The 26,032-nt window shown below is 43.6% G+C and overlaps 1 protein-coding gene across 4 annotated transcripts in view; it reads right to left on the bottom strand.

The window, feature by feature from the left end:
* SRPX (sushi repeat containing protein X-linked) overlaps positions 1–25,832 on the bottom strand; it is a 69,324-nt gene extending 43,492 nt beyond the window's left edge. Inside the window, exon 1 of one of the 4 annotated variants that reach the window (XM_054005893.1) lies at positions 25,640–25,832. In XM_054005893.1, coding sequence (XP_053861868.1) covers positions 25,640–25,709 — 70 coding nt within the window. In that variant the 5' untranslated portion in view covers positions 25,710–25,832. Of the gene's footprint in view, positions 1–25,100; positions 25,243–25,639 lie in introns of those variants that run through there. The other 3 variants (XM_054005894.1, XM_054005895.1, XM_054005896.1) reach the window with 3 other exon arrangements.
* Between the last annotated feature and the right edge of the window lie 200 nt (positions 25,833–26,032).

Below are 26,032 nucleotides of genomic sequence, written 5' to 3'. Positions count from 1 at the left end.
GATCGTTAGCAACAACAGTCATTAACAAAAGAGAAAAAATGTTTCCAATTTGCTCAAATGTAAAACAATACAATTCAACAAAGTTATTTATTTGATTCCTTAATTTACAAAGTCAAATGAAAAGATGGTGTATAAAGTTGTGTATTTATCTATGTGAACCATTCCTATGATAGTCACACAGTGTATGCATGGCCAAATCAGTGTATTCCATAGTTTTGTGATTATCTGACTGTATATATTGCTTACACACCATAGGTTACATATGCAAAAGAGGGAGAAGGACAAGGTGGGTGAGGTAATATCTTTTATTGGACCAACTTTGGTTGGTGAGAGAGACAAGCTTTCAAGCCACACAGAGCTCTTCCTCAGGTCTGGGAAATGTATTGAGAGTGTGTCAGCTCAAATCAAGATGGAACAGAGTGTTAACATAAGTAGTTAACACACATTTCAAGGGACCATTCAAAGTGAAGTGGCCTGTTAACACCCCTCCAGTCAGAGTGGGGGAAAAGATGAGGGCAAAAGCAGCAGGGTGGTTGTTAGTGGGTTATAGAGGGTGGCAATAAGCCATAAATCCAGTGTCTCTTTATTCATTCCATGATTTTTAGTGTCTAGTGGAGTTATGAATTTAAGTTCCCAGGCTCGTTTTTTTGAAAGTGTTGTGCAGGTTTCCTTTGAGGATGAGGAATGATAAGTCAGATATAGAGTGATCGCTTTGTGAAAAGTGTTCACCTGCAGGTGACAAGGTGTTTTTGTCTTTTAGCACTTTCTTCTGAGTTCATTTGAGAGCATAGTGATTGTCTGATTTCTCCTACATAATTGTTATTGGAATAGTTAGTGCACTGGATGTGGTAAACCAGAGGTCGTGATAGGCATGTGTAGGACCCATAGATCTTGAAAGGGGAGTTGTGGGGGATGTTGATCATTGTAGCAGTGGAGATGTGTCTGGCAGGGGCTGGAGTCCAGGACACACCAACTCAAAGTGACAACAGACTCTGCCAGAACAACAGATGTGAAACCTGCAGACATATCTCCACTGCTACAGTGATCAACACCCCCCACGACAGACCTTGCAAGATCCATGGATCCTGCACATGCCTAAGATTTCACTTTCCTCTCTCAAACAAGAAGACCACCAAGTTTCCCTTTGGATCTGTGGTGATTGGTGCTGTTGTCAGGATGCTGTCATTATACTATTCTGAAGTAAAAGCACTGCTAAGTGCATGTTACAAAAAGTCACCAGAGCACTGTAGCTAAGAAAATGTAAAGTCAGTGTTTCCAACTCTCATGATTTTATTGCAAGACTCAGGACATTGGTCAGCCACTGGAGTCATGTGATTACGGGACAATCTCAGCTTTTATTAAAAATTTGAAAAAGTAAATTTTCTAGTCCTCAAGATAGCAGCAAAAAGCTCAAAAACCTGAACCCTAAAGGCTCAAACTAGAAGGCAAATTAAAAAAACCCAACACATTATATTTTAATCTAATATTTTTAATCATTTTGGAGACACTATTTTTTAAAACTCAAGGGTGGCAACACTGATATGATAAATTAACAAAAACTAAGTCCAACAACCTCCTCCCCTGTCAGCACACACTGACTAATCAGACAATTAGAAAAGACTTAGGAGATCTTCAAAGCAGCCACAGGAGGATTCTAACAAAACTCTTCAGACAGCAAGTTCCACAGGCAGAGCGTTACCGCTGAGACAACTGCCAGGGGAGGCATGTATAGCAGGTTTGCAGGGCTTTCGGGAGGTATAGGATTGGAAGAAGAGGAAACAGGAGAAAAAGGCAACTGCCCCATTTTAGTCCTCACCACAAGCCTTCCAGACTAATTTCCACTCTCTGTCCCCAGCCAAACCAGGGTTTCACTAGAAACAACCAGGACAGCCAAATTGGGAAAATCCTAGAGAACTCGCTGCCCCAGATACTGGCATCACTGCCCTTGCCACACCAGCAGCAGAGTCAGGCCTGCTTACCTCTCTTCTCCTCCTCCCCATTCTCTGCCCTCCAACTCCCTCTCCTTCACTACTTTCATCTTCATCCCATCCTTCTTTTCCTCATGACTGCTCTTGCTCTCTTCTTCCCTTGACACCACACTACCTGGCCACAGTTAGTTCAGGGGTCTTCTCCATTGCTTTGTCTGCCATCTGATACAGTCTTCCTGCCTCTCTCTCTTCCACCACTAGCTCATTTCAAATCTCAACTAATCATGCTTCCCCCTCACCCCCGCCTATTGCTGATAACTTTTCTCTCCCTAACTTATCTCTAATTGTATCATTTAATTCTGTAAAGTAGAATTTCTGAATAGTTTTTATGATACAGATGAAATTGCATTGTATACAATGTAACACACACTACAGTGCTGAACATGTTACATAAATATAACTGTTCTCCAGGCAATCAGTGTTCAAAGAAAGCCATTCTTTGAAAGAAAAAAAAAGATTTCTGTTTTATTATTTTTAAAGAAAGTTTGGCAAGCATTATCAACACCCAGCCAGTCGTCTGGAAGAGAAACTTACATACTAATCTCAGCAATTTGAAGTTATTGCTTGCCATAAAAGAATATGGTCTTGATTATTGAAATATGAGAGTCAGGTGTCAACACTTATTTAGTACAGAATGCAAAAAAGGTCCAAACATCGTACACACTGCATACAAAGCATCCACAGATCCTAAGAAGGTTAGAATGGAGGTTGGAGCAGGAAGGGTGGGCCAATTACAGAGAAAAACAGCTGTTTCTTTTTTAGAGTTTTAAAGAAGATTTACAGTTTTGTTTGTTCTTACAGTTTTTATTTACACTATTTTATAATCTTCATAAGCTATTGTCGAAATAATGTTTAAGCTATCCCATATCTAAGGAATTGTGGTGGGGGTGAGGGGTGAGAAAAAGCAACATATTGCCTGCCTCACAGAACAAAGAATCTGGACCCCATTATATTTCTCACCACATAGTCCTCATGACACAGAGACATCAAAGTCTGAAAAATTCACTCTGGAACTTTTAGAGTTTGCACATTTAGAGAGACATGCTGACAAAATTCAAGCTTCTCTGCTAGACTTGATGGCCCCGAGAGAGACATGAATGGAGCATATTACTCTCACTGACAAACCACAGAGGCAGGGTATTAAGGCAATAAAAGGAACCACAGGAAAATTAAACTGCTTTATAAAGCACTATTAAAAGTCACTATTTGTAAAGAAAGATGGAGGTAGCAGAGATCCATTTGGGGACAAAAAATCTGAGACACCTAGGATTGCCCCTGGATATGGAAATGTCCGAGTTGTGTGGAAAGGTACACCAAAGTACATCCTAATATGATGGAAAAAAGGTCAAGACTCCCTATTAGAAATCACCCGCACCTCACGGGAGGGAAAAATGGAGGAGTGACCACATTCATAATAGTTGTGGTGGACTTGAGCAATAGTGATGGGGTACAGAAGGCATCATGGTGTCACAAAGGTAAGTTTTAATTTCTGACCTGAAAATCCTTTTGGGTAATGGAAGAACAGTTCTGTACCCACTGAAGAAACAGCCTCTCATCAGATGTAAAGGCAGCATAGCCCTGGAAAAAGCTTAACAATGGCTTGGACCACACAGACACTGTCATGCCAGGCAACTAACTCTACTTGGATTTCTTGATTGAATGCATTTGCTTCCTGTTTACAACGCTGACTGAAGGCCTGATTCTGAATCACTGAGATCAATGGGAGCCTTGGGACAGACTTCAACTGGAGCAGGATGAGACCCTGAGTGAGAATTCCACATTGGTCAATGTATCCAAGCTCCTGTCTAGTTCTAAGTGCTCCTTTTTGTTTTGTAAATTGGGTAGGACATATAAAAAATTTTTCCTGCCTGTCTGATAGTACAAGTTAGAGAGAGGTGAAATCCTGGCCAGCTGCCCAGAACATGGGATATAAGACCAATCCTGCATTTCTCATGCATGCAAAACTCTGACTGAAACCGATGGGAATTTTGGGTGTACACAGAACACAGGATCAGGCCCTGTCAAGGTTCCCTTCCCACTCTGAACTTTAGGGTGCAGATGTGGGGACCTGCATGAAAGACCCCCTAAGCTTATTTTTACCAGCTTAGGTTAATAGTACACTGCCACCACCAAGAGTTAACCAAATATTTAGGGAGAGCCACTTGGAACTCTGCCTTCCCCCAAATATCTCCCAAGTCCCTAACCCCCTTTCCTGGGCAGACTTGAGAATGATTCCTCCCCCAAACCCCTACACCCCTTTTCCTGGGTAGACTTGAGAATCCCCCTCACCAGTTAGACCTTGTGAACACAGATCCAAAACCCTTGGATCTTAAAACAATGAACCCTTGGATCTTAAAACAATCAGGTTCTTAAAAGAAGAATTTTAATTAAAGAAAAAAGGTGAACAGAGTACCCCTGTAAGATTAGAATGAAAGATAATCTCACAGACAATCAATTTAAAACTCAGAGGGTTTCCCTCTGGGCAAAACTTTAAAGTTACACAAAGAACCCAAATTTATCTTCCCTCTTATTTGCAAAAGAACCCACAAACAAGAAAATAAAAGTAATCTAACACATTCCTTCTCTCAATACTCACTCCCTATAGGACAGGGATCGGCAACCTTTCAGAAGTGTGCTGAGTCTTCATTTATTCACTCTAATGTAAGGTTTCGCGTGCCAGTCATACATTTTAAAGTTTTTAGAAGGTCTCTTTCTATAAGTCTATAATATATAACTAAACTATTGTTGTATGTAAAGTAAATAAGGTTTTTAAAATGTTTAAGAAGCTTCATTTAAAATTAAATTAAAATGCAGAGTCCCCCCAGACTGGTGGCCAGGACCCGGGCAGTGTGAGTGCCACTGAAAATGAGCTTGTGTGACGCCTTCAGCACACGTGCCATAGGTTGCCTACCCCTGCTATAGGAGTTGGATGGTTCCTTCTTTCTCTGTTTCTGGCAAAAGCCCACACGGCACAGACCAAAGACTTTTCCCCCCTTCCAGATTTTCAAGTATCTTGTCCCCTTATTGGTCCTTCTGGTCAGGTGTCAGCTACGTTATGGGAGCTTCTTAACCCTTTACAGTTAAAAGAGGAATTAACCCTTAACTGTATGTTTATGACAGGCCCTATGCTGAGTAAGTAGGCTGCTCCATTATTATTGTATTTTGCATGCTTTAGTCAGTGTTACCTAATTAGGTATGTATGGCATCACTTTAAACCATGCCCATTTTAACTGGAAACCAAGTAAGCCTGAACATCCTAGAGAAATGGGGGTTTAATAGGCCCTATTTTTAGCTCATTTACTCCTGTTACCATTTACCCCCAACACCGTTTCCCTTCACCTCCCCCTGCAATGGAAGGCTTTGTAGTACACTGCTACCCTGATATAACGTGACCCGATATAACACAAATTCGGATATAACGCGGTAAAGCAGTGCTCTGGGGGGGGGGAGGGGCTGTGCACTCCGGCAGATCAAAGCAAGTTCATTATAACGCAGTTTCACCTATAACGCGGTAAGATTTTTTGGCTCCCGAGGACAGCGTTATATCGAGGTAGAAGAGTATTCTCCCACTAACAGTAAAACCAGTCCTGTGGCAGTTTCAAACAACTCAAAGTCTATCACCATAGGATCAAGCAAAGGGCCCCACACACGACTAAGGCAGATGAATGCCTGTCTACCTCCTGTTTGTGGATCATTCTGGGGCCTGGGCAGGAAATAGGCATCTGGATGCCTAGAGTGAGGCAGCATTGCGCACGCCCAGAGGCAAAAACGTAAGTGCCTAGGGATATTTTACCCTGAAAATTTAGGTGCTCAGACAGTTTAGGCACCTACAGCATTTGGTGGGAGTTTTGTGGGCCTACGTCTGAGGTGAAGGTGCCTAAGTACTTTTGTGGATCTGGGACAAAGAGCCTATTTGAGAATAAAATAATACAGCTTTCAAAGCAGTTGTGGGGAAGATCTAATCCATACCAGGTTGCTGTGTGTCAGTTCTCATGGGAACTTGAAAAATCTGCAGTTGGTTGAGCAGCCCAATGAACCAAGTTTTTCAGTTGATTTATTTAAATTGGATGATTTGAAACCACCAATTGTGCAATATCTAACAACATAACCACAAGTTCTTACCATTGCCTTCCCACCCACACTTCCCTGCTTTGTCTGTCACACTCACAAATTATTGTGTCTTGCTTTAAATAGGATTCCAAACTCTTTGGGGAAGAGACCATGACTTCCTGTGGGTCTGTCCAGCATAACAGGGCCCTGAGTTTGATCGAGATCTTCAGGAACTACTACAGCACACATTAATAACTACAGTAATAATAAATGTCATTGTACAGCATGTCACTTCTTACAAACTGCAAGTTCTCTTTTCTTTCTTCCATTCCCTTCTATAATAATGGAAGAATGACTTTTGTTAAGCACCCAGAGAAGAAGGAATACTCTAGGACTGTCCTCAGAAGACATATTACAATAAATGAAGAAATAATCTATTTCATTTTCATCATAGAGGCTTATTGTTGTGAGTCCATTTAGACTTGATGGGAGACTTACTTCCATTCCCCCAGCTTTGGCTCTGAGTTAGGGCTATTCGGGTTCCCTCTGTGCTGTACTGCACATTCCAATTCCTTGTTATCTTTTAAAGGGTACCAGTTGAGTGTTTTTGTTCAGAAATACCATTTAAAATATGGTTTGTATGTAATAAAACATACACTTGAATTATTAATGCTGGAACACACAATAAATTCTAAGAATATGACATTCTTGCCCACCTATTTCTTAAGAATGTCTAATTAACTGAGCATAATCAAAGGACTTTCAGGCACAAAATGAGTTTCTCTGATCAACACACTCTGCTATCATGCCCAAGAGGTCTGAATGCCATCCTAAACCATCTAAAAGCATAGTAATTTGATTAATATAGTCTTGTATTGAGCATTTAGTCATAAACCCAGGCACACAACTGCCAATCAGAGAGATCTTTTTGTCAAAATAGTTCAAAATCATAACAAAAAAATTTGAACATTTTTATTTTCTGATAACCATCATTCAGCTGAATTATTATTTAGCACAGTTGCCTTCTGAGTCTTTGATTAAGGTGTCAAATGTGCTACTGACCTCCTTTCCACCACCATCAAAAAGCCAGAGATAATTAATGTTGCTGATAGTTCTGGAAATATCACTTCACTCTGTTCTACAGGCACTCAGGCCATGTCTGCACTACAAACTATGGCTGACGCAAGTTACGTTGACATAAAGCCACTGCAGTTAGTATATCGCTCATGCAAGGCACATTTGGCTCCTTGTGTTGGGTTGCACATACTCACCAGGAGTGCTTGTGTTGATGACAGTGCAGTGCACCATGGGGTAAGGATCTCAGTGTGCAACCCACCACCGTCCAGTGCTCTGTCTTTTGGGAAGTTTTGGCAGTGCATGGGGGGCAGAAACAAGTTGCACACTGCTGACTGGGAGCAAAGGGTCAAGTGCCGAGCATGCAACTTTCTCCACCCTATAACATCATCCATATCCCATAATTTTCACAACTTTTAAAAAAATTCTATGAACCCACATGGCTCTCCTCACTGTCCGCCATCTCTGACAGAGCATGAAGCCTGCACAGCTCTGCACTATTGTCACAAGCGTGGTAAGCACAGGACGTACAACCTTATAGTATTTGCAGAGCCGCAAGAACCACATCAGCACAAAGATTTCATGGAGAACAGATTGCTGTGGGACATAGTGAAAACCAGTTGAAGTTGCTGCTGGCGTTTACAGAGCAGCTTCAAACAGCAAAGTGCTGCTTCTGGGCCCGAGAAACGAGCACTGACTGGTGGGATCATATCATAATGCAGGCTTAGGACAATAAGCAGTGGCTGCAGAACTTTCAGATATGAAAGGCCACATTCCTGGATTTGTGTGCCAAGCTTGTCCCAGCCCTCCACTGCATGGACACCAGAATGAGAGCTGCATTTATGCTGGAGACATGAATAGCGATCGCAGTGTGGAAATGTGCACACTGGATTAGTACTGGTCAGTGGGAAATCATTTTTGAGTTGGAAAATCCACGGTGGGGACTGCTGTTATGCAAGAGGGTAGAGTCATTAATCACCTCCTGCTATGCAGGACTGTGACTCTCAGCAATGTGCAGTACATAGGGGATGGATTTGCAGCAAGGAGGTTCCCAAACTGCAATGGTGCAATTGATGGCATGCATATCCCTATTTTGGCACCAGCCTACCTTGCCCCAAAGTATACCAATAGAAAAGGCTACTTTTCTATGGTTATGCAGCATTGGTGGATCACCAGGGACATTTCACTAACATCAGCATGAGTTGATCAGGGAAGAGGCATAATGCTTTTATCTTCAAGAACATGGGACTCCTCAGAAAACTGCAAGCAGGGACTTTCTTTCCCAACCGTTGGATTATCATTGGTGATGTTGAAATGCCAATAGTTATCCTGGGGGACCCATTCTAACTCTTGCTTCCCTGGCTCATGAAGCCATACACCAGCCACCTCAACAGCACCAAAGGAAAGATTCAACTACTGGCTTAGCATGTGCAGAATGACAGTTGAATGTGCTTTTGATAGGCTAAAGGTACAGTGGCGTTGTTTACTCACAAGACTGGTTCTCTGTGAGAAAAATATCACAATGGTTATAGCTACCTGCTGTGTCCTGAATAATATCTGTGAGGCAAAATCATAGAATACCAGGGTTGGAAAGGACCTCAGGAGGTCATCTAGTCCAACCCCCTGCTCAAAGCAGGCCCAATCCCCAAACAGATTTTTACCCCAGTTCCCTAAAAGGACCCCTCAAGGATTTAACTCACAACCCTGGATTTAGCAGGCCAATGCTCAAACCACTGAGCTATCCCTCCCCCCAAAACATTGCCTCTGGGGTGGAGGGAGGAGGTGGAGTGGCTGTCTGCTGAATTTAAACAACCAGACACAAGGGCTATTAGAAGAGCTTAACATGGAGCTATACAGCTGAGGGAGGCCTTGGGAAAAAAAAAAAAGCACTAACAGTAACGTGTTTGATGTACTGTGCTTTACTTGGCCCTGCAGTTTGGGGGCCTGTTAGGAATTGTGTGGTGCACATCTACAAATATAACACTGTCAATGCACGTATTAATTTTGTGGTGCTTGATGTACATTTATAATTATTAAACTGTTAGTCATTGATCCTATGAGTTCTGTCACACCATACAAAAAAACAAGTGGGTGCTTTCTGTATCACAAGGCATTATGCAGAATATGTTGTGAACTAATAAAGATGAATTATTTTCCAAAGAATATAATTTTATTGAGAAGCACAACCAGTGCAAAGAAAAATACACATACAAACACAGTGGTACTCACGGGTCAGTATATGTAATGTTGTGGTTATCTTTACTCTCCCCCGATGTGGAGTAGTAGGGGTAGGGATGCAGCTGCTGATGCTACATGGGAATGTTGAGGGGGGCGTAGGGAGGTGCTGTAACAGAGTTCTCCATGTACTGCAAAGGGAGGCGAGCCTGTGATTATTGAACCTGTAGGTCCACTAGAGTCTGCAGCATCTGTGTTTGCTGCCCGAGAAGCCCCATTATGTCCAGGTGCATCTACATTTCCTTTTCCTGCTGGGCTCCTGGGCCTATCTCTCCATATAGTCTGAAATATTCATCCTCCAGGCCCTCTGCTTGAGGTCTGAAGCAGCACTGGCTTGCAGACTCTCATTGAACGTCACCCCAAGTCCTCTTTCTTCTTCTCCTTATCTGGCTCAGGTGTTCTTCGGGTGTGGAGATTGTGCACGGCACCACTCACAGCACCAGTCCTGGTGAGTATGGCCTACCAGGGGCGAGGGAAATAAGGATGGAACTGTTTGGTCACATGAAACTATGAGTAAATGGCAATGGCACTGAATACTGGTACCATTGTTCACAAGTGATGGTGAGTTTAGCTGATATCTCACTCCTAAGGCACAGAGAGCACAGCTGCTACTGGCACCCCAAAGCTGTGCTGGCCTGTAGGCTGCCAGCCTGTGTACTGCAATGGTGCCTGCCAAAGTTATTGCAGGCTGGTGTGGGAGAGTGTCCTATTGTGGAGAAAGAAATAAGGCTGCCATTCCTAGAAACCTTTGGGAGAGGATTGCAGGAGTACCTCCATGAAAGTTGCATCGAGATCTCTCAGGAGATTCAAGGGACATCCCTGTATACATAAACAAACTGCTCTGCATAGCCCCTCTGCCTAACTCCACAGGGGAGTGAAAAGTGGATAACAGTGCTACCTCATGTTGTTGTACTGGTACCTCTTCTGGTATGAGCAGATTAACAAAAAGTCAATAGCTGTGTGCATCACTGTAATAGGAAATACATATACACACTTACCCACGGTTTCTTCCCGTCCACTGGGCTTGTGCATGCTCGACTGCCAGGATTGACTGAACTACAGTGAAGTCAAACAGGTCCTGGCATAAGGCACAGCTGGACCTCCCCAGCTGCATGTCCCCCATCCACCACCACCTCCTTCTCGCTGTTCATGGCAGGGGTCTGTGTCCCAGGCTCCTCAGAGGTATCCAGGGTGGCCTGCAGGGTGGTGGTGGGGTCTCCACCAGGTATGGCATGCAGCTCTTTGTAAATGCAGCAGGTCTGTGGCTCAGCACTGGATCGAAGGCTGGCCTTCTGGTATGCCTGCCGCAGTTCCTTTGCTTTTACGCAGCTTTGCAGTTGATCCCTTTTGCACCAATTCTCCTGTATCCTATTGTAGATGGCCACATTTCTACGGCTGGTCTGTAGCTGTGCTTGCACAGCCTCTTCTTGGCACAGCTCCAGGAGATCTGATATTTCCTGTCTACTCCAGGCTGGTCAGCTGGGCAGTTACACATAACAATGGGGAGCAGCTTGATGTGCTTGCCAAGTTGGGCTATCAGGAAAAGGCATTTTAAAATTTTGCAGGGTTTTAAGGGGGGGCGGGCAGACTTTCAGTCTCTGTGACCCCTGAGCAACGAGTTCAATACTGTGACCAGAGTGGTCAGTGTCGGGCATCGGGGGACAGCTGCTGGAGGACTGTTAGGGTTGACATAGGTAATTCAGCGAGTACACTCACACTGCTTCGACCTCAGTACATTGACTATGGCGCTATGCCATTTGGGGAGGTTGTGCTACTGCATCGCCACAACAGGGCGCTTACTTCGCTGCAAGACAAATATAAGTGTAGACACCTATGCAATTAGTTTGATGCAAGGCAGCTTATGTTGACCTTTGTAGTCTAGACCAGGCCTCAGAATTTGGACCAGCTAGCTGCAAATTTCATCACAGAAAACCTGTCTACAGTTATGGTTGTCATTGCTGTGTCTCCCCAAAAAGATTTTATATCAAATCACTTAAATATATTATCAAGTACTCATCACATTTAAACTCTAAACCAATATATTTTAAATGGTGGTTTCTGATAATGATAAAAAATAATGGAATGTGTGTCAAAGAGCTGTAAATGAAACAATAAAAAGACAGAGGAAAAAACTATTTGAGAAGATGGTACACATGACACTCCAAGGCATGATGCTAGTCATAAATCTCACACTTTCAGAGACCAGAAGATCTCAGATCTAAAAATAGCTCAAGAGCTCTTTGTGAAGGTTTTGTAACTAAATAGAGTGTAAATTCTGCATGTGTTTTCAATTATGATGATGCACTGCACATATAATAGTAACTATAGTACTTGGCATTTACACAACGCTTCTCAGCCAAAGCTCTCAATGTGTTTTATCATGGGGGACAAATATTATTATCTCTCCTTTACCGAGAGGAAAACAGACACAGAGGTTTAGATCCTCAAAGTTATTTAGGCACCTAACACCCACTGAAATCAACAGGCGTTAGGCACTGACATACCTTTGAAGATCTGGGCCAGAGTGGTTAAACAAGTTTCCCAAGGCCACAAAATAAGTCAATAGCAGAGATGTGAATAGAACCAGACTCCCAGTCTAGTATCCTATCAACTGTAACATGCTGCCTTCAATATATTGTCTCTTTTATTCTAATACAATAATGAAGAAAATATACTGGAGGCCAGGCAGTTTTCTACCAAGGACAAATGATTGTTCATACAAAAAGGAGGGATTTAACCTTACTTGGACTATGTTTTTAAAACTGACCTTCAATTTTTTCTAAAAATGGTATGAGTAAGTATAACTCCACTTCACATATACCTATAAGATCTGGAAAAGCATACAGAGGGCTTCCTTGAGACTCAGGGGACTGAGCTCAGAAAGGGATTGGAGGGAAGCAAACAGCGGCAGAGCGAAATTAACAAGTTGGTGCTCAGTTTCACTGTTGCTATTCAGAACCTTACAACAGCAACACAGGTAAGAGCCAAGTCAATTTGTTGTAGCTGCTGCTGCTGAGGAACACTACATAGCAGCAGCTGAGGTAGGCTACTGCATATGTAGCTTTCCCAAGCAGCCGCAGAGTTAAATTGACATGGCAGTTACCTATGTTGCTGTTGTGGAATTCTCAATAGGTATTTCTGGGAAGGAAAAGAACCCAAAAACAAATGGCAGTGAAGGGAGAGAGTAGCAGACTCCCCACAACTAACTGGAAGTTCTGGGTATCTGAGAGTTGGCGAGAAAGCTCATTCTTACTTCCAACAGCCAGAAGTAGAGTGGGGAGAGGGGAAGGGACTTCACATTTATCAAACATCTACTAACCAGAAGCTGATATGAAAGATGGATCCCTCAGTCAGAGGCCAGAGATGCACCCTGGCAGGACACCCAATATCCACTCCTTTCCTAGCTGCTGGGAGTGTGTGGCGGCTGGGGAGACTGGATTTCCCACCAGGGCATTGCCTCTGGAACTTGGAGGCAAACATTCAGTCTGTGGGATCTGCCTCTGGCTAGAACATTTAGTCTCCAGCATAGGGGATGTCTGGCACATGGACTGTTTTCAGTCCTAATGTGTTTTTAATCTTGTAAAATAGCCAGATGAATGCATATTCTTTGTGGCCTGTTTTACTTGTGAGTGACATGGTGAAGCCAGACAAAAAGAATGCATGTATTCAGATGAGATTCAAATTAAATATTCCTTATAAATATGCAGCAATTACTTTGAAGCTTTTTTTCCCCCACTGACCAAAAGTTAAAAACTCCAGAGGAAACTGTAACTTATTTAGGCTTATAACTCAGCTCCGACACAAGTTGGAGACAATGTCTCATCCTAGGTGGCAAGTCTATGGCAACAAGTCTGACAAAGATCCTCTGAATGATGCCAGCATGGACCACAGTCCCTGGAAGGTTTAACATTGGTGGTACAGTCAGACTTGGTTAACATTGACTCACAGTTTGCTAGCCCACGCTGGTTAACTGTAGGCTTTGGGTAAACCATTCAGCATTACAAAGCAGAGCTGAAGAAACCTGACTGATAGAATGAATACACAACTACATTCAAACTATGCTGCTATTCTTAGGGTCCATATGTCCACATGTCTACTTCTAGTTCCTTAAAAGGAAATGGCATTTCCTGAACAGACAAACAAGAGAATTGGGTGGTGGTGGAACATAATATATTTGTCTAGCTTTATCACAAACTGATAATCTACACATCAAACTCTTCATTACATCCCCTTGAAATCTCAGATGTATTTATACTGTACTTCTAAGGGCCAGCTGCTTTAACCAGTCTTTTCACATGTATGATTTGAATAATGCTGTCCACACAAAGTTGTGCAAGAAGTACAAATTGGCAAGATCATCAAGAAAACCTTCTATAGTGGTAATGGTCTCCTCTGTCTAATTGCACCAACTTCAGAGCAAGTTATAGAAAACAATTTTCTAACTCATTCATGAAGATTATTCAAATGCACACATATTTAACTTTCACACATGGTTATAACCTTAGCCACAAAACTTCCTGAAACAAAAGATCAGGCAATTTATGTCTAACTTATCTTCAGCCATGTTGTTATAAAGCTACAAAGCTCTCCTCTGTCTTCTTAAAGCATTTTTATAATACATTTATAATTCAAATCTGGAAGCTGTGGTGGCTGAAACAATGCAGTAAATATCAATAACCCATTTCAACATACCTATATCATCTACAGGGGGCTAATTCGAGGAACTACCAGACTATGCATTCTTCTCAAGAAGGCAACTGCAATTTCTCATATCAGAGAATACCATTACTGTGTCTCTGAAAGCTACCAGCAGCATCAGAGCCGTCAGGTTCCATTACTCATGAAGAGGAGCGTAAGTAGCACACAAATGTTTTGTTACAGTCATCAAGACTTCCCAGCCGCTTGTATGATCTTGTTTTAAACAACTCATGATAGCCTGAGATTGTTTAAGCTATCTCAGAAAGTCAAAATGAAGTGTGAACATTTCATGTATCTATACACTCTTCCCATTTTCATTCATATGCCTGGCCTGATTTAGACAGAGCAGTTTGCCCTGGGTTCTCACAGGGCCTAATCAAAAGCCCACTGAAGCCAACAGAAGTCTCTCCATTGACTTCAATGGGCTCTGGATCAGGCCCCTACTGACTGAATAGGATACATAACAACCTCACCAAAAAATGTCCTATTTAACCTGCCTTGACTTGGAGTGGTTTGCAGTGTCTCAGCAACATGGTATTTTAGCAGGGGCTGCCACGTTGTACTCCACAACTTACGCTTTAATTTAATAAACTAGCCCTTATGATTATGAAGATGATGCTGAGAAGATTAAATGAGCATAACCCATGAGATGATGTCAGCCTGGGTCTGCAGAGGGCCAGCTGAAACAATACCTCGGGGAGGTGTGAACAGCCATGTCCCTCTCTCAGCAAGGTGCCCAATAATGATAACAATGTTGACATTTAAGTTATCTATTTCAGTGTGGATTAACACATGTGTCTGGAAAGAGAAGGAAGGGTCTCCAAGCCCCACGCTGGGAAAGCCAGGCCTGCAGAGCCTGTCTAGCCCTACCAAAGCACATGCAAACCCGAACAGCCCAGTAGAGCACATAGGATCATATATTAAACAAGGGCTCTGTCTGCTATGAATGGTCCTTCATTTTGACATCTCAAATGGATGGCATTTGGTTTGGGGTGGAGCTTGGAAGCATACCCCCAATGTGACTGCTATATTAACCTATGAGGAGAAAAGGAGAGAGAGAGGGGGGAGTTGAAGATAGCGCCAAGACTGAGACACTGATGGCAAGATAGACAGTGTTTCAGCAGTAACCAAAGGGATACAAGGAGAGGACTTGGCAGGAAAGTGTTTGGAAATAGAATGGGTATAGTTCAAGTGACGTTATGGCTGAGAAAGATATGGAGTACAAAACCGGGAACACTGTTTATCATAGGCGCAAGCTCCGTGGGGGCCACCAAACAGCTGATCAGTGGCTCGGGGAGGAGCTAAGGGGAAGGGAGCGAGTGATGAGCGGCAGATAGGCAAGGGCCTTGGGGGAAAGGACTGAGCAGGGCCGGGACCTCAGGGCAGAGCGGGGGTGGAGCACCTGGGGAAAAACTAAAAGTCAATGACTATGTTCTTTATTATTATTTGTACTGTGGTAGTGCCATGACGACCGAATCACAGATCAGGACCCCATTGTGCTATACGCTGTACAAACACAGACCTAAACAATTGTCTGTGTCCCAGAGAGCTTACAATCCAAGTATAAGCCAAGAGACAATAGGTAATTATAATAAAAACAAACAAGGGGAGCACCACATACAAGTGAGACAACACTGGCCAGCATGATAGGCTGTTGGTTTCAGCACACCAGCAGCCTAACCGTTGTCAAGTAGTTTGCAGACATCGTAGCAAAGGAGAGTTTTAAGAAGGGATTTGAAGGAGGACAAAGAGGTAGTTTTGCAGATATTTACAGGGAGCTCGTCCAGAGTGTGGGAAAAAGTGTGAAGGGGTGTGTTTCAAAATTTAACAAATGGACCACAAAGGCTGGCATGTTGAGTATTAGGTGGCAGCTACACATTCAGAAGTTGTTAGAAAGACAAGCTGAGATACAACAGAAGTGAACAGAAACACCAGCTCAGACCATAAAACCACTAGTGATTCTTTTCTCATGGAATAATCTTTTCAGCGGAAACGTCCAGAGTTAATATTAGCTAGTAGCAAGTTGTTTGATATATTCAACTATGCATGCTGGTCATCTTAATTTATCACTCCCATACTAAAAGCCCTTTCTCTCTTCACTATGCAGGATTAATAGCATGGACATCAACTTAAACATTTCTCTTTGGGAAAAAAATGCATTGCTACCAAGTAACCCCTAATATTATACTATGACTGAGAAAGAGAAATATTTTTCTCTTTTTAAAGTTTATTTTCTGCATTTGACAGCACTTTGTGTCAAGTCAGTATCTACTTTTTCCCTATATAGTCACTTTTGCTTGTTTACCTGTGTCCTTTGAATCGCAAAAGAAAGGAGGAAAACATTAATATGTTTTAACTCGTTTGGCCAGGTTTCTTGTTTTGGGTAGGCTTGTTTGTTTGTTTTAAAGGGGAATTTAGGGGCAGGACAACTTCACCAGAATGATTTGTTCGTTTGGTAAAACTGAGTAGTTTCATGTTGACAGAATCCCTTTACAAACATGACAAATCACCCTGCCCATCTTCATATAAAGATGAAACAATACATAAGAAGTTTAGGTTATTTAACGCTCCAGGAAATCTGGAGTTTATGAGCAGTTATTTCAAGTTACAGCAAAGATCAGAATCATGGAAGTTAAGACATATAATTTGGAACCACTTTTAAGGTCTTGCAATGTAATTTTTTAGTCTGAACAACTTTTATGGTGCTCCTTTAAATATAATTAATAGCTAGAAACCATGAAAGAGTGCTCACTGCCAGCCAGCAACACTGTATGCACTAATCTTTTAATTTACTGAACTAAAAAAAAAGTCCATGCCTTGATTAAAAGATCATTTCTCAAAACTTTCCAGCATTTCACTCCTGGCAAAATGAAGTAATTCAGAGACTGACAAGGTCCAGTTCGAAACCCGAAACAGCAAACATGTGTTCGAGGCTACCTAGTATTCTTTGCCCCAGATGCTGTCACAGCCCTGTATAACAGTCTTCATCACCTTCATAGCTGGCATCAGAGATAGCTGCTGTTGCCATGTTAAAGAATTATCAATGAATCATCTCTGCAATAATCCAGTCTCAAGTGATTTTTGACTTTCAACTTGGATATATACAAGCAATACATCCAGCTTCATTGGTTGGACTTGGAGCAAATCCGTGTAAAAGAATGTATAAGACCATTGCTTGAATGGCTTTCACACAGATATCCAAAGCCCGTAAAAGCTGTCAAGATACCCGAAATGCTGCTGAAGTCCACATATAGCCCCAGTAATACTCTCTACTCTAGTATCTAAATGTGCCTGAAACCTAAATTATACTTTTCACCTATGTAGCGCTTTTTATCCATTAATCTCAAAGCACTTTTACAGAGCTAGGTATTATTACTATTCCTATTTTACAGATGGGGAAATTGAAGCAGAGGGAGGCTAAGTGACTTGCCCAAGGTTGCACAATGAATAAATTACATGGCTGGAAATAGAAACAAGGTCTCCAGACTCCCAGCTCAGTGTCTTATTCAATGGACTAGTTCCATGTGATAATGGAGCATTGGCACAACAGTGTTCCCGGTTTTGTACTCCATATCTTTCTCAGCCATAACGTGACCTGAACTGTACCCATTCTATTTGCCCTGACATTCCAGGACGGAATTTGTTTTCTATAACTACTGTTTCAGCCTACTGCTATCGAAGGAGATGACAAAACCCCAGTAAAATGCATCTTCTCATTATCAAATTGTTTGTGAATCCAAATAATATTCCTTTAATATTCCAAATGGCAGTCATAGGCATCTTTGTTTATTGCAGCAGAGATGAACTGTAACAACCAATAACATGGATTCACTAACTTGCAGATGCAAGTAACTTGTCAGCAGCAGCTGTCTTGCATGTCTCCTTTGCCATCATCCATGCTTGCATACATATGCCCATCCAAGCCATTATGTGGTTGTTCTGTTTACACTATAGAATCTTGCTAAGGAGGTCTATTTTAATGCAGGTAAAACAAGAGCTGGCCATCCCGTATACTCAGTGATTTTTTGAAACCTCACCCTTTTATTTATATTATCTCATGTTTGGTTTCTCATCAGCACAAAATTCCCAAGATGTTGCTGAATTGTTAGTTGTCTAAGTCTACCTGTCAGAGGACTTAATGGCTCTACTGTGCAGGAACCTTTCAGTAAAGTGGGTTGGGTGGAAAAAGGCTGGTCACATGTAGAGGTTACTATGCTTTACTGTTTGGCATACTGTACTGTGTTATTTTTTGTAACACTTTCCTGTAGGTACAGGAAATTAGGATCTGTAAATAGAAGGCATAGCTGGCCAAAGGTAAAACTCTTGTTCTGCCTTAGGATTCATGGGTGCAGCTGCCACTAAACTCCACAGGAGTGGTTTATGCACATCCAAAAGCACTAACAGATCCCACATACACACACTATTTTCTACATGATTATTAATAAAAAGACAGCAAACTATCTCAAAACAATTCTCAGACACCCAGGACAGGAAGTTGAAAGCCATGTGCTTCACAGCACAAGTAGTACAGGTATTCCCAGAATTGCTCTACTGCATGGGCCAGTGGATAGGGCCCTGGACTGACAATCAGGACAAGGGGCTGGGTTATAATACCAATTTTGCCAATAGCCTGCTGCATGACCTCGAACAAGTCACTTAACATCTCTGCCTCAGTTTCCCCTCTCATCCTTTGTCTGTTTAGGTTGAAAACTCTTCAGGGCAGAGACTATCTGCATGCATGTACAACAACTGGGGCTTCTAGGCATCTAAGTAACACAAATAATAATACTTAAAAACAGCTATTTTTCAAAAACCAGTGAAACTAGGAGGCTGAGAAATATCATGATGTGAGTATATACATATAGCCTTCCTCAAAATAATCAACTTTTAAAAGTTTTTGACTGCTTTGTTTTCAATATTTGATACACTTCTTAAATTGTTTTCATATCTTTCTCTTCAAGCCAGTCACTCAAAAGATTCAAGGTCCATCCACTGGTCACTTACATTCTGTTCCTGTCTGAGATCTCTTCTTTAAAACTGTGCCTTCTTACTACGAACTTTATTTTAGATATGATTTTCCTCATTTCCATCCACTGAAACTGATGTGATACAGAGAAGAAAGCACATTGAGTTCCTCTCATAATTATCATATACTCATTCAGTGTCTTATTATTTCATTCCCAGGATCCCAAAGAACTGGCTGAAATATATACATACAGGAATCACTTTACCGCTCCAGGCACTGTTAACGTCTGTCCCCTCCCCTGGTTAATGCACTACTGGAAGGTGCTCAAATACTATGGTGATGAGAGCAGTACAACCACCTATACAGAATGGTTACAATTCAGGACTTTAACCGTGTTGCTGAACTATCCTAAAGCCTACGATTGCCTAAGGAAAAAGATCAGAGGAGGGAACCTCCACAAGAAGAGACTGCAAAGAGCAGAGGTCTCTAACAAAATGTTCCACCACTCCTCACTTAAAGTCGTCCTGGTTAACATTGTTTCGTTGTGACATTGCTGATCAATTAGGGAACATGCCCATTTAAAGTTGCGCAATGCTCCCTTATAACGTTGTTTGACAGCCGCCTGCTTTGTCCACTGCTTGCAGAAAGAGCAGCCCGTTGGAGCTGGCTGGTGGGGGCTTGGAACCAGGGTGGGCCATCAGCCCCCCTATCAGCTCCCCTAAATTCCCTGTGCGGCAGCTGTCCAGCAGGCAATCAAGTGACAGGCAGTTCAGTTGTCCCTCCCTCACTGCCGTGTGCTCCTCCTGCTTGCTGTGCAGAGGGGGGTGGGAGAAAAGGGTGCTGATGTCAGGATGTCCCCCTCTGCCCCTGTACCTTATCTCCACAGAGCAGGGGGGAGACACGACAGGGCTCAGGACCGAGGGAGCAGCAGCTGCTGTCTCAACTTGCTAATCTACTTAAAAAGGCAATGTACTTAGAGTGGGGTCAGCATACTTAAAGGGGCAATGTGCATCTCTCTCATACGCAGGGTGTCTCTCTCTGTCTCTGCCATGCTGTATCCCCTCCCTGCATTTGTGCTGCCTTGTAGAGTGTGAGGCTGCATTAACAACATGTTAACCCTTGAGGGCTCAGCCGAGTGCTAGTTCATCATTTAGCACCAAGGCATTCCCTGTGAAATAGCCCACCCTCTTCCACCCTTTGACTTCACTATCTCAACCAAGCTTCACAATCATCATTGCTGTTTACAGTATTGAACTGTTTGTTTAAAACTTATAGTGTGTGTGTGTGTGGTGAAAAAAATTTCCCTGGAACCTAACCTCCACTATTTACATTAATACTTATGGGGAAATTGGATTTGCTTAACATGGTTTAGCTTAAAGTAGCATTTTTCAAGAACATCACTACAAGGCTAAGCGAGGAGTTACTGTAATTGTTTTCCCTCTCTAATCCCTCGAGAGAAGATTTGGCCAAATACCAAAAGACGTCCTGGCACCTTTAAATAAAGAGCAAAAAGGACACCTGTGTTTAAAACTTCATCAGAAAGACTTTGCCACAGTAAAACTGCATGGAACTGAATTTAACCACCTCCAAAAGACAAAGGGTTGAGTTAACCTGCTGGGATTTAAACCTGTTACAAGGAATCTAGATATTCTAGATGACACTGTAATCGTTTTGGTGATTAACAAAGTGATAGGAAAATACAGAAGTATGTGAATATCCCATACAATTATCCAAACAAGGTTAAAGTAATCTTGACCTGAGTACTTTTTACTGCACACCATCAGAACCATCAACTGCTATTCAGAGACTTTTTTTCACAATGACTTGATTAAAGTATTTGGAGCATGGTGTGTAGAATACTGTCAGAGCTAGCGCTAGGCAAAGGCAAACTAGGAAATTGTTTAGGTTCCTGAGCAGCTCAAGGCGTCCCCCATTCTCTTTTTAAGCATGTGTTGTGGGGAGGGCCCAAAATATTCCTGCTTAGGGCCCCCGAAGGGCGAGCATTGCTTCTGAATACTGTATACTGTTGAATTCAGAATATGGGGCCCAGAAACACAGCATTGCTAATAAGTTGGCAAGCTGAACTGTCTCACTTCAAGAGCAGTAGCCAAAACAAACTATTTTCCATGTTTAGGTAACAAATTATTATTGAAATAACAGAAGCTCTGCCTGGATCCAACACAGGGTGCTTTTCTTTATCAGCAGAAATGACCAATTACCACATTTTTTGACTGTAACACACAGTTAAAATGGATGTACAGTATGATTTGTTTGTATTTAAGATAGCATTGACACCAATGAGATTTTTTAACTCATCACTTAAAAGCCTATCCTTGTCTACTCAAAGGTGTTCCATATTTAACAGCTGACCATTCTAGATTAAAGTAACTCCGGGGAGAAAAGAAAACACATTTACAATTACAGTAGATTTTATATTTCCCAAAAAGAAATATTTGAGAAGAAAACAAATACATTTTAAATATATTAAACGATAAGGCCAATGGAATGTGTAATCTTTTAACTATACAGTAGGTTTATCATTACAGTTGCTGCTGATTTTCACTGCCTCAGAGTCTTCGCCACTACAAGTAAAAGGAAAACTGGATTTTCAAATGCAATGAAAGCTGAAACAAGCACACCACTGTGCGATCAACTCAAAGATTATGGGCAAAGACTTGGATTTTTGAAGTCTGGGTAAGCAGAGACTGGACACAGAGCAGTAGCGACATGTTCGGGCTTTAAGAAGAAAGCCAAACACTGGATATTAGCATTTTCATGCAGACCAGTTAAAGAATAGCATCAAGATGACCTGCAATGTAAGGCACTCAGTTGTCCTCCCAAGCAAAGAAACAGAGTTTGGCAGCAGCAACTCTCACAGAAATGGCAGGGCAGATATTTCTGTTGACTTCATTGAATTAGCAATTGATGTTTCTAATATCTTAGTGTTTATTACAGAAACAATGCAAATTTGTGTTCCAACATCTTTGTGTTGGAAGGAAATTAACTGAAACATGCTAACAAAAATAGGCAAATTTCAGCTCATTATAATAGTCACATATCTAATTTTACTATCCCCAAAGATCAGTACTATTGTTCAAGCAAAGAATGCTCCTGGACCCAAAAAACAATTTATATCACCAATGAGCAGAGGTTCTACAGTTATAGATTCCTGGATTGCATTATGAATCACACTTACCTGTTTACTGCTTCTATCTTCTGTGGTCCTAGACAAATACATCCTTAGCTGAATTGACAAATACCCATTAGTTTTGAACAGCTTTGTTTTTGTGCATTAATTTCAGATGGGTAGATCTGTATTAAGCTGTTACTGTAGGTCAGTTTACACCAGGGGTCAGCAACCTTTCAGAAGTGGTGTGCCGAGTCTTCATTTATTCACTCTAATTTAAGGTTTTGCGTGCCGGTAATACATTTTAACATTTTTAGAAGGTCTCTTTCTATAAGTCTATATTATATAACTAAACTATTGTATGTAAAGTAAACAAGGTTTTCAAAATGTTTAAGAAGTGTCATTTAAAATTAAATCAAAATGCTGATCTTACGCCACCAGCCTGCTCAGCTCTCTGCCAGCCTGGGGTTCTGTTCACCTAGGCCAGCAGCGGGCTGAGCAGGGCCTGCGGCCGGGACCCCAGACCTGGGGGGGTGGGGTGTTTCAGGGGTCAGGGCAGAGGGCTGGGGGAGGGGGTTCAGGGCAGAAGGCTGGGGTGTGTGTGGGGTCTAGGACAGAAGGCTGGGTGTGGGGGGCATTCAAGGGTCAGGGCGGAGGGCTGGAAGTGTGGGGGGTGCAGGGCAGAAGGCTGGGTGTGTGTTGGGGTGTGAGGGGTTCAGGGCAGAGGGCTGGGGGGTGTGGGGGTGCAGGGCAGAAGGCTGGGTGTGTGTTGGGGCGTGGGGGGTTCAGGGCAGAGGGCTGGGAGGTGTGGGGGGGTGCAGGGCAGAAGGTTGAGTGTGTGGGGGGTTCAAGGGTCAGGGCAGAGGGCTGGGGGTATGGGGGTGCAGGGCAGAAGGCTGAGTGTATGGGGGGTTCAGGGCAGAGGGATGGGGCTGTGGGGGTGCAGGGCAGAAGGCTGGGTGTGTGGGGCGGTCAGGGCAGAGGGATGGGGCTGTGGGGGTGCAGGGCAGAAGGCTGGGTGTGTGTTGGGGTGGGGGGGTTCAGGGCAGAGGGGTGGGAGGTGCAGGGCAGAGGGCTGGGGTGCTTGGCTCGTGGGGGTGCTCCCAGCCCCCTGCTCTGAGCGGCTCATGGCCAGGGGCTGGAAGGGATATGCCCTGTTCCACCCCCTTCCCCCAGGCTCTCTCCCTACCTCTCTCTGCCTCCTCTACGGAGCTGTGTGCATGCTGCTGCTCTTCCCCCGCCCCCTCACTAGGGCCATCAGCTGATTGACTCAGGGAAGGAGAGGAGAAGAGGCCGGAAAGCACCATGCTGGGGGAAGAAGCGGGGAGGGGGGAAGCTTGGCTGCCACAGAACCGAACTTCTGCCTCCTGCCCCCACAGAGGAGAGCGGGAGGGGGGGCGCTGAGTGGGGCTGGGAGCCGGGACCGCGGCAGGGAGCTGCGTGCCATTCAGAATCGGCTCGCATGCCGTGTTTGGCACACGTGCCGAAGGTTGCCGACCCCTGGTTTACACTGTTACCATCTTGACATACCTTAATTTGGCAAGAGAGCTGTTTTAAAGGAGCAGACAGCTACAGACTCTGATTTCCTTTTGCCTTAGGAATGAACCCAAATTTCAGTTTCCAGCTTAAAACTTGATAAAACACATGTGATACTTTGAGAATGACAGCATTAGAATAAGTGCAGTATTGTTTTTTAGGAGTATGATAGCTATAACATACCTATTTATAGTCCAGTTGTGACACTTCACAAGATTATTCTAAAATATGTTTAGTTAATTAACCTTTAATTAAATTAAAACAATTAACAAAAACAAACAAAAGCAACCTGCTGTAACCACTAAGAAGCAAAACTACATCATTATGCAAACTTTTTGTCCTTGAAAATGTAAACTAAGATTAACCCTCTTTGTGCCCAGACACAGATGGGATATGGGGAAGGGAAGCTAGATGAAGAAATCCTCAGTAACCCTATATTGAGTACTGAGATCCTTAAAGAACATTGGGAAGCTGAGAGGTCCCACATTTGCCCTTCTCCTCACCTAAAAATACCACAGACGTTCCATGTTCCTTACATGGGCTTCTATGTGCACCTTAACTGTCTTCCACCAGCTTTATAGGAAAAAAGGTGTGATGAGTCCAGGTACCATACCATTAGGCCTGCATCAACAGACCAGGATATCCAGAGCACTGGGTGGATATGCTGGCTTCGGTCCCCTAATTTAAGTGTTATTGTAGCCATCATTTTGGAAGGCTGATAACCTTTGACGCATAAATATGCATTGTGGTACCACCATTGACACTGTCTCTTTAAGGAGTTTAAAACAAAAAAAATTGCATGTTTTAAAAACAAATAATCCAAAACTCTGTCACAGAGAATTTTATTTAACCTTTTTTAAGCCACTTTTTTTTCAGAACCAGCAATTTAAAAAAAATAGGTGTGCAGACCTCCTGCAGATTCCCATAGAGCAAGTAAGTAACAAACACTATTTCAAGAGCCTTCTTCTGATAGCTTTTATGATGCTGGTACAAATGCGAGGGAGCTAAAAGAACAAGAACGGCTTTGTTCAATTCAGTGCCATTAGAAACACAAAGTAAATCCATGTTTGCCAAATAAAATAGCACACATTTGTCAAACAGTAAGAGGGTGCCACAAAGAATGGAAACTCAATAAAGATTAAAAAGCCATTAAAAAGCAGATGACACTGGGCTTGCATTTCCGTAAAAACATGTGGAGATCACTTAACATTTTACTAGTGCAAACTAAGAGATCCCATATGTTATCTCTCCCCCACATCGCCAGGACTGTACTTTCTTCAGAAAGGGCTGACTTCAATGGAAATACAGAAAGCCTTTCCAGGCTAGTAACTCTGCCTCTCAGTGTCTAGTTTGTGCAGGGCTTAGTCCTGGAAAGATGAGTGACTTCAATTTCAATAAAGGAAGGGAAAAGGAGTTGCAACACTACCTGCCAGGGCAACAAGAAATGCCAAGCGCGCCTCTGCAGTCTCCTGCAATGCCGATGAAGTAAAGTTAGAAGTTTGCATGAGTTTGTGCAGGAGATTTTTCACAGCTACTCCCACGTCAACAGACCAGCGTTTGAATGAACGCGAGGAGCCCAGGCAGGGGACCGCTCCTGGGTCTATGCGCAGGGAAATCAAGGCACGTTGCTATCCCGCTCCCGTCCCAACCCAAGTCACACAGCAGGCTGGGGGAGGGAGCGCTGGGGAGCAGCCAAGCTAACACCTGGCGAAGGGGGAGGGGGGGGATTGGCGAGGGAGGACTCCGCCCGGAGTCCGGGAGGCCAGCAGGGCGCACCTAGGCTGGGTCAGGGGAGTCTAGAAAGGGGCGGGCACAAGGTCCCTCTCCGGGGAGCCTGGCCCGGGGCTGTTGCTGCAAAGGAAGGCGAGTGACTGCGGAGCCCCTGCCCCGCTGCTTCCCTCCCCTCTGCAGCAGCGTCTCAGGGCTGGGAGCCCCCGGCTCAGCAGAGGCGCCCCGCTCCCCTACCTTCGTACGCGAGGCTCAGGCACACGCCCAAGGCCAGCAGCAAGGCTAAGCAGAGCGAGCGGCTCCCCATGTTGCGCGGCTGAGTCCCTTCCCCGCCGGAGGCTGAGAGACTAAGGGGCAGGCGGAGGAGCGGGACAGAGACATTCTCCGAGCGGGCTCGGGGGCTCAGCGGCAAACTCCTCCTCCTGCTGCCGCCGCAGCTCTGAGCTCCCCCAGCCCGCGCCCCCCCGCGGCCCGGGGCGCCGAGCGGAGCTGCAGGGAGCCTGTGGCCCAGCTGCCTTCCCAGCCTCTCCCGCCAAGTCTCACTCCTTTCAGCTCCCTTTGAGAGCGGCTCTGGGTTCTCCCCTCGGGCGGATTTTGCAAGAGTTTCTGCAGGAGCCATGGACGCTCAGC

The sequence above is a fragment of the Malaclemys terrapin genome, chromosome 1, assembly GCF_027887155.1.
Source record: "Malaclemys terrapin pileata isolate rMalTer1 chromosome 1, rMalTer1.hap1, whole genome shotgun sequence".
Taxonomy (NCBI): Eukaryota; Metazoa; Chordata; order Testudines; family Emydidae; genus Malaclemys; species Malaclemys terrapin.
Note: the sequence above shows the minus strand (reverse complement) of the source record. Positions and strands in the feature narration are given on the sequence as shown.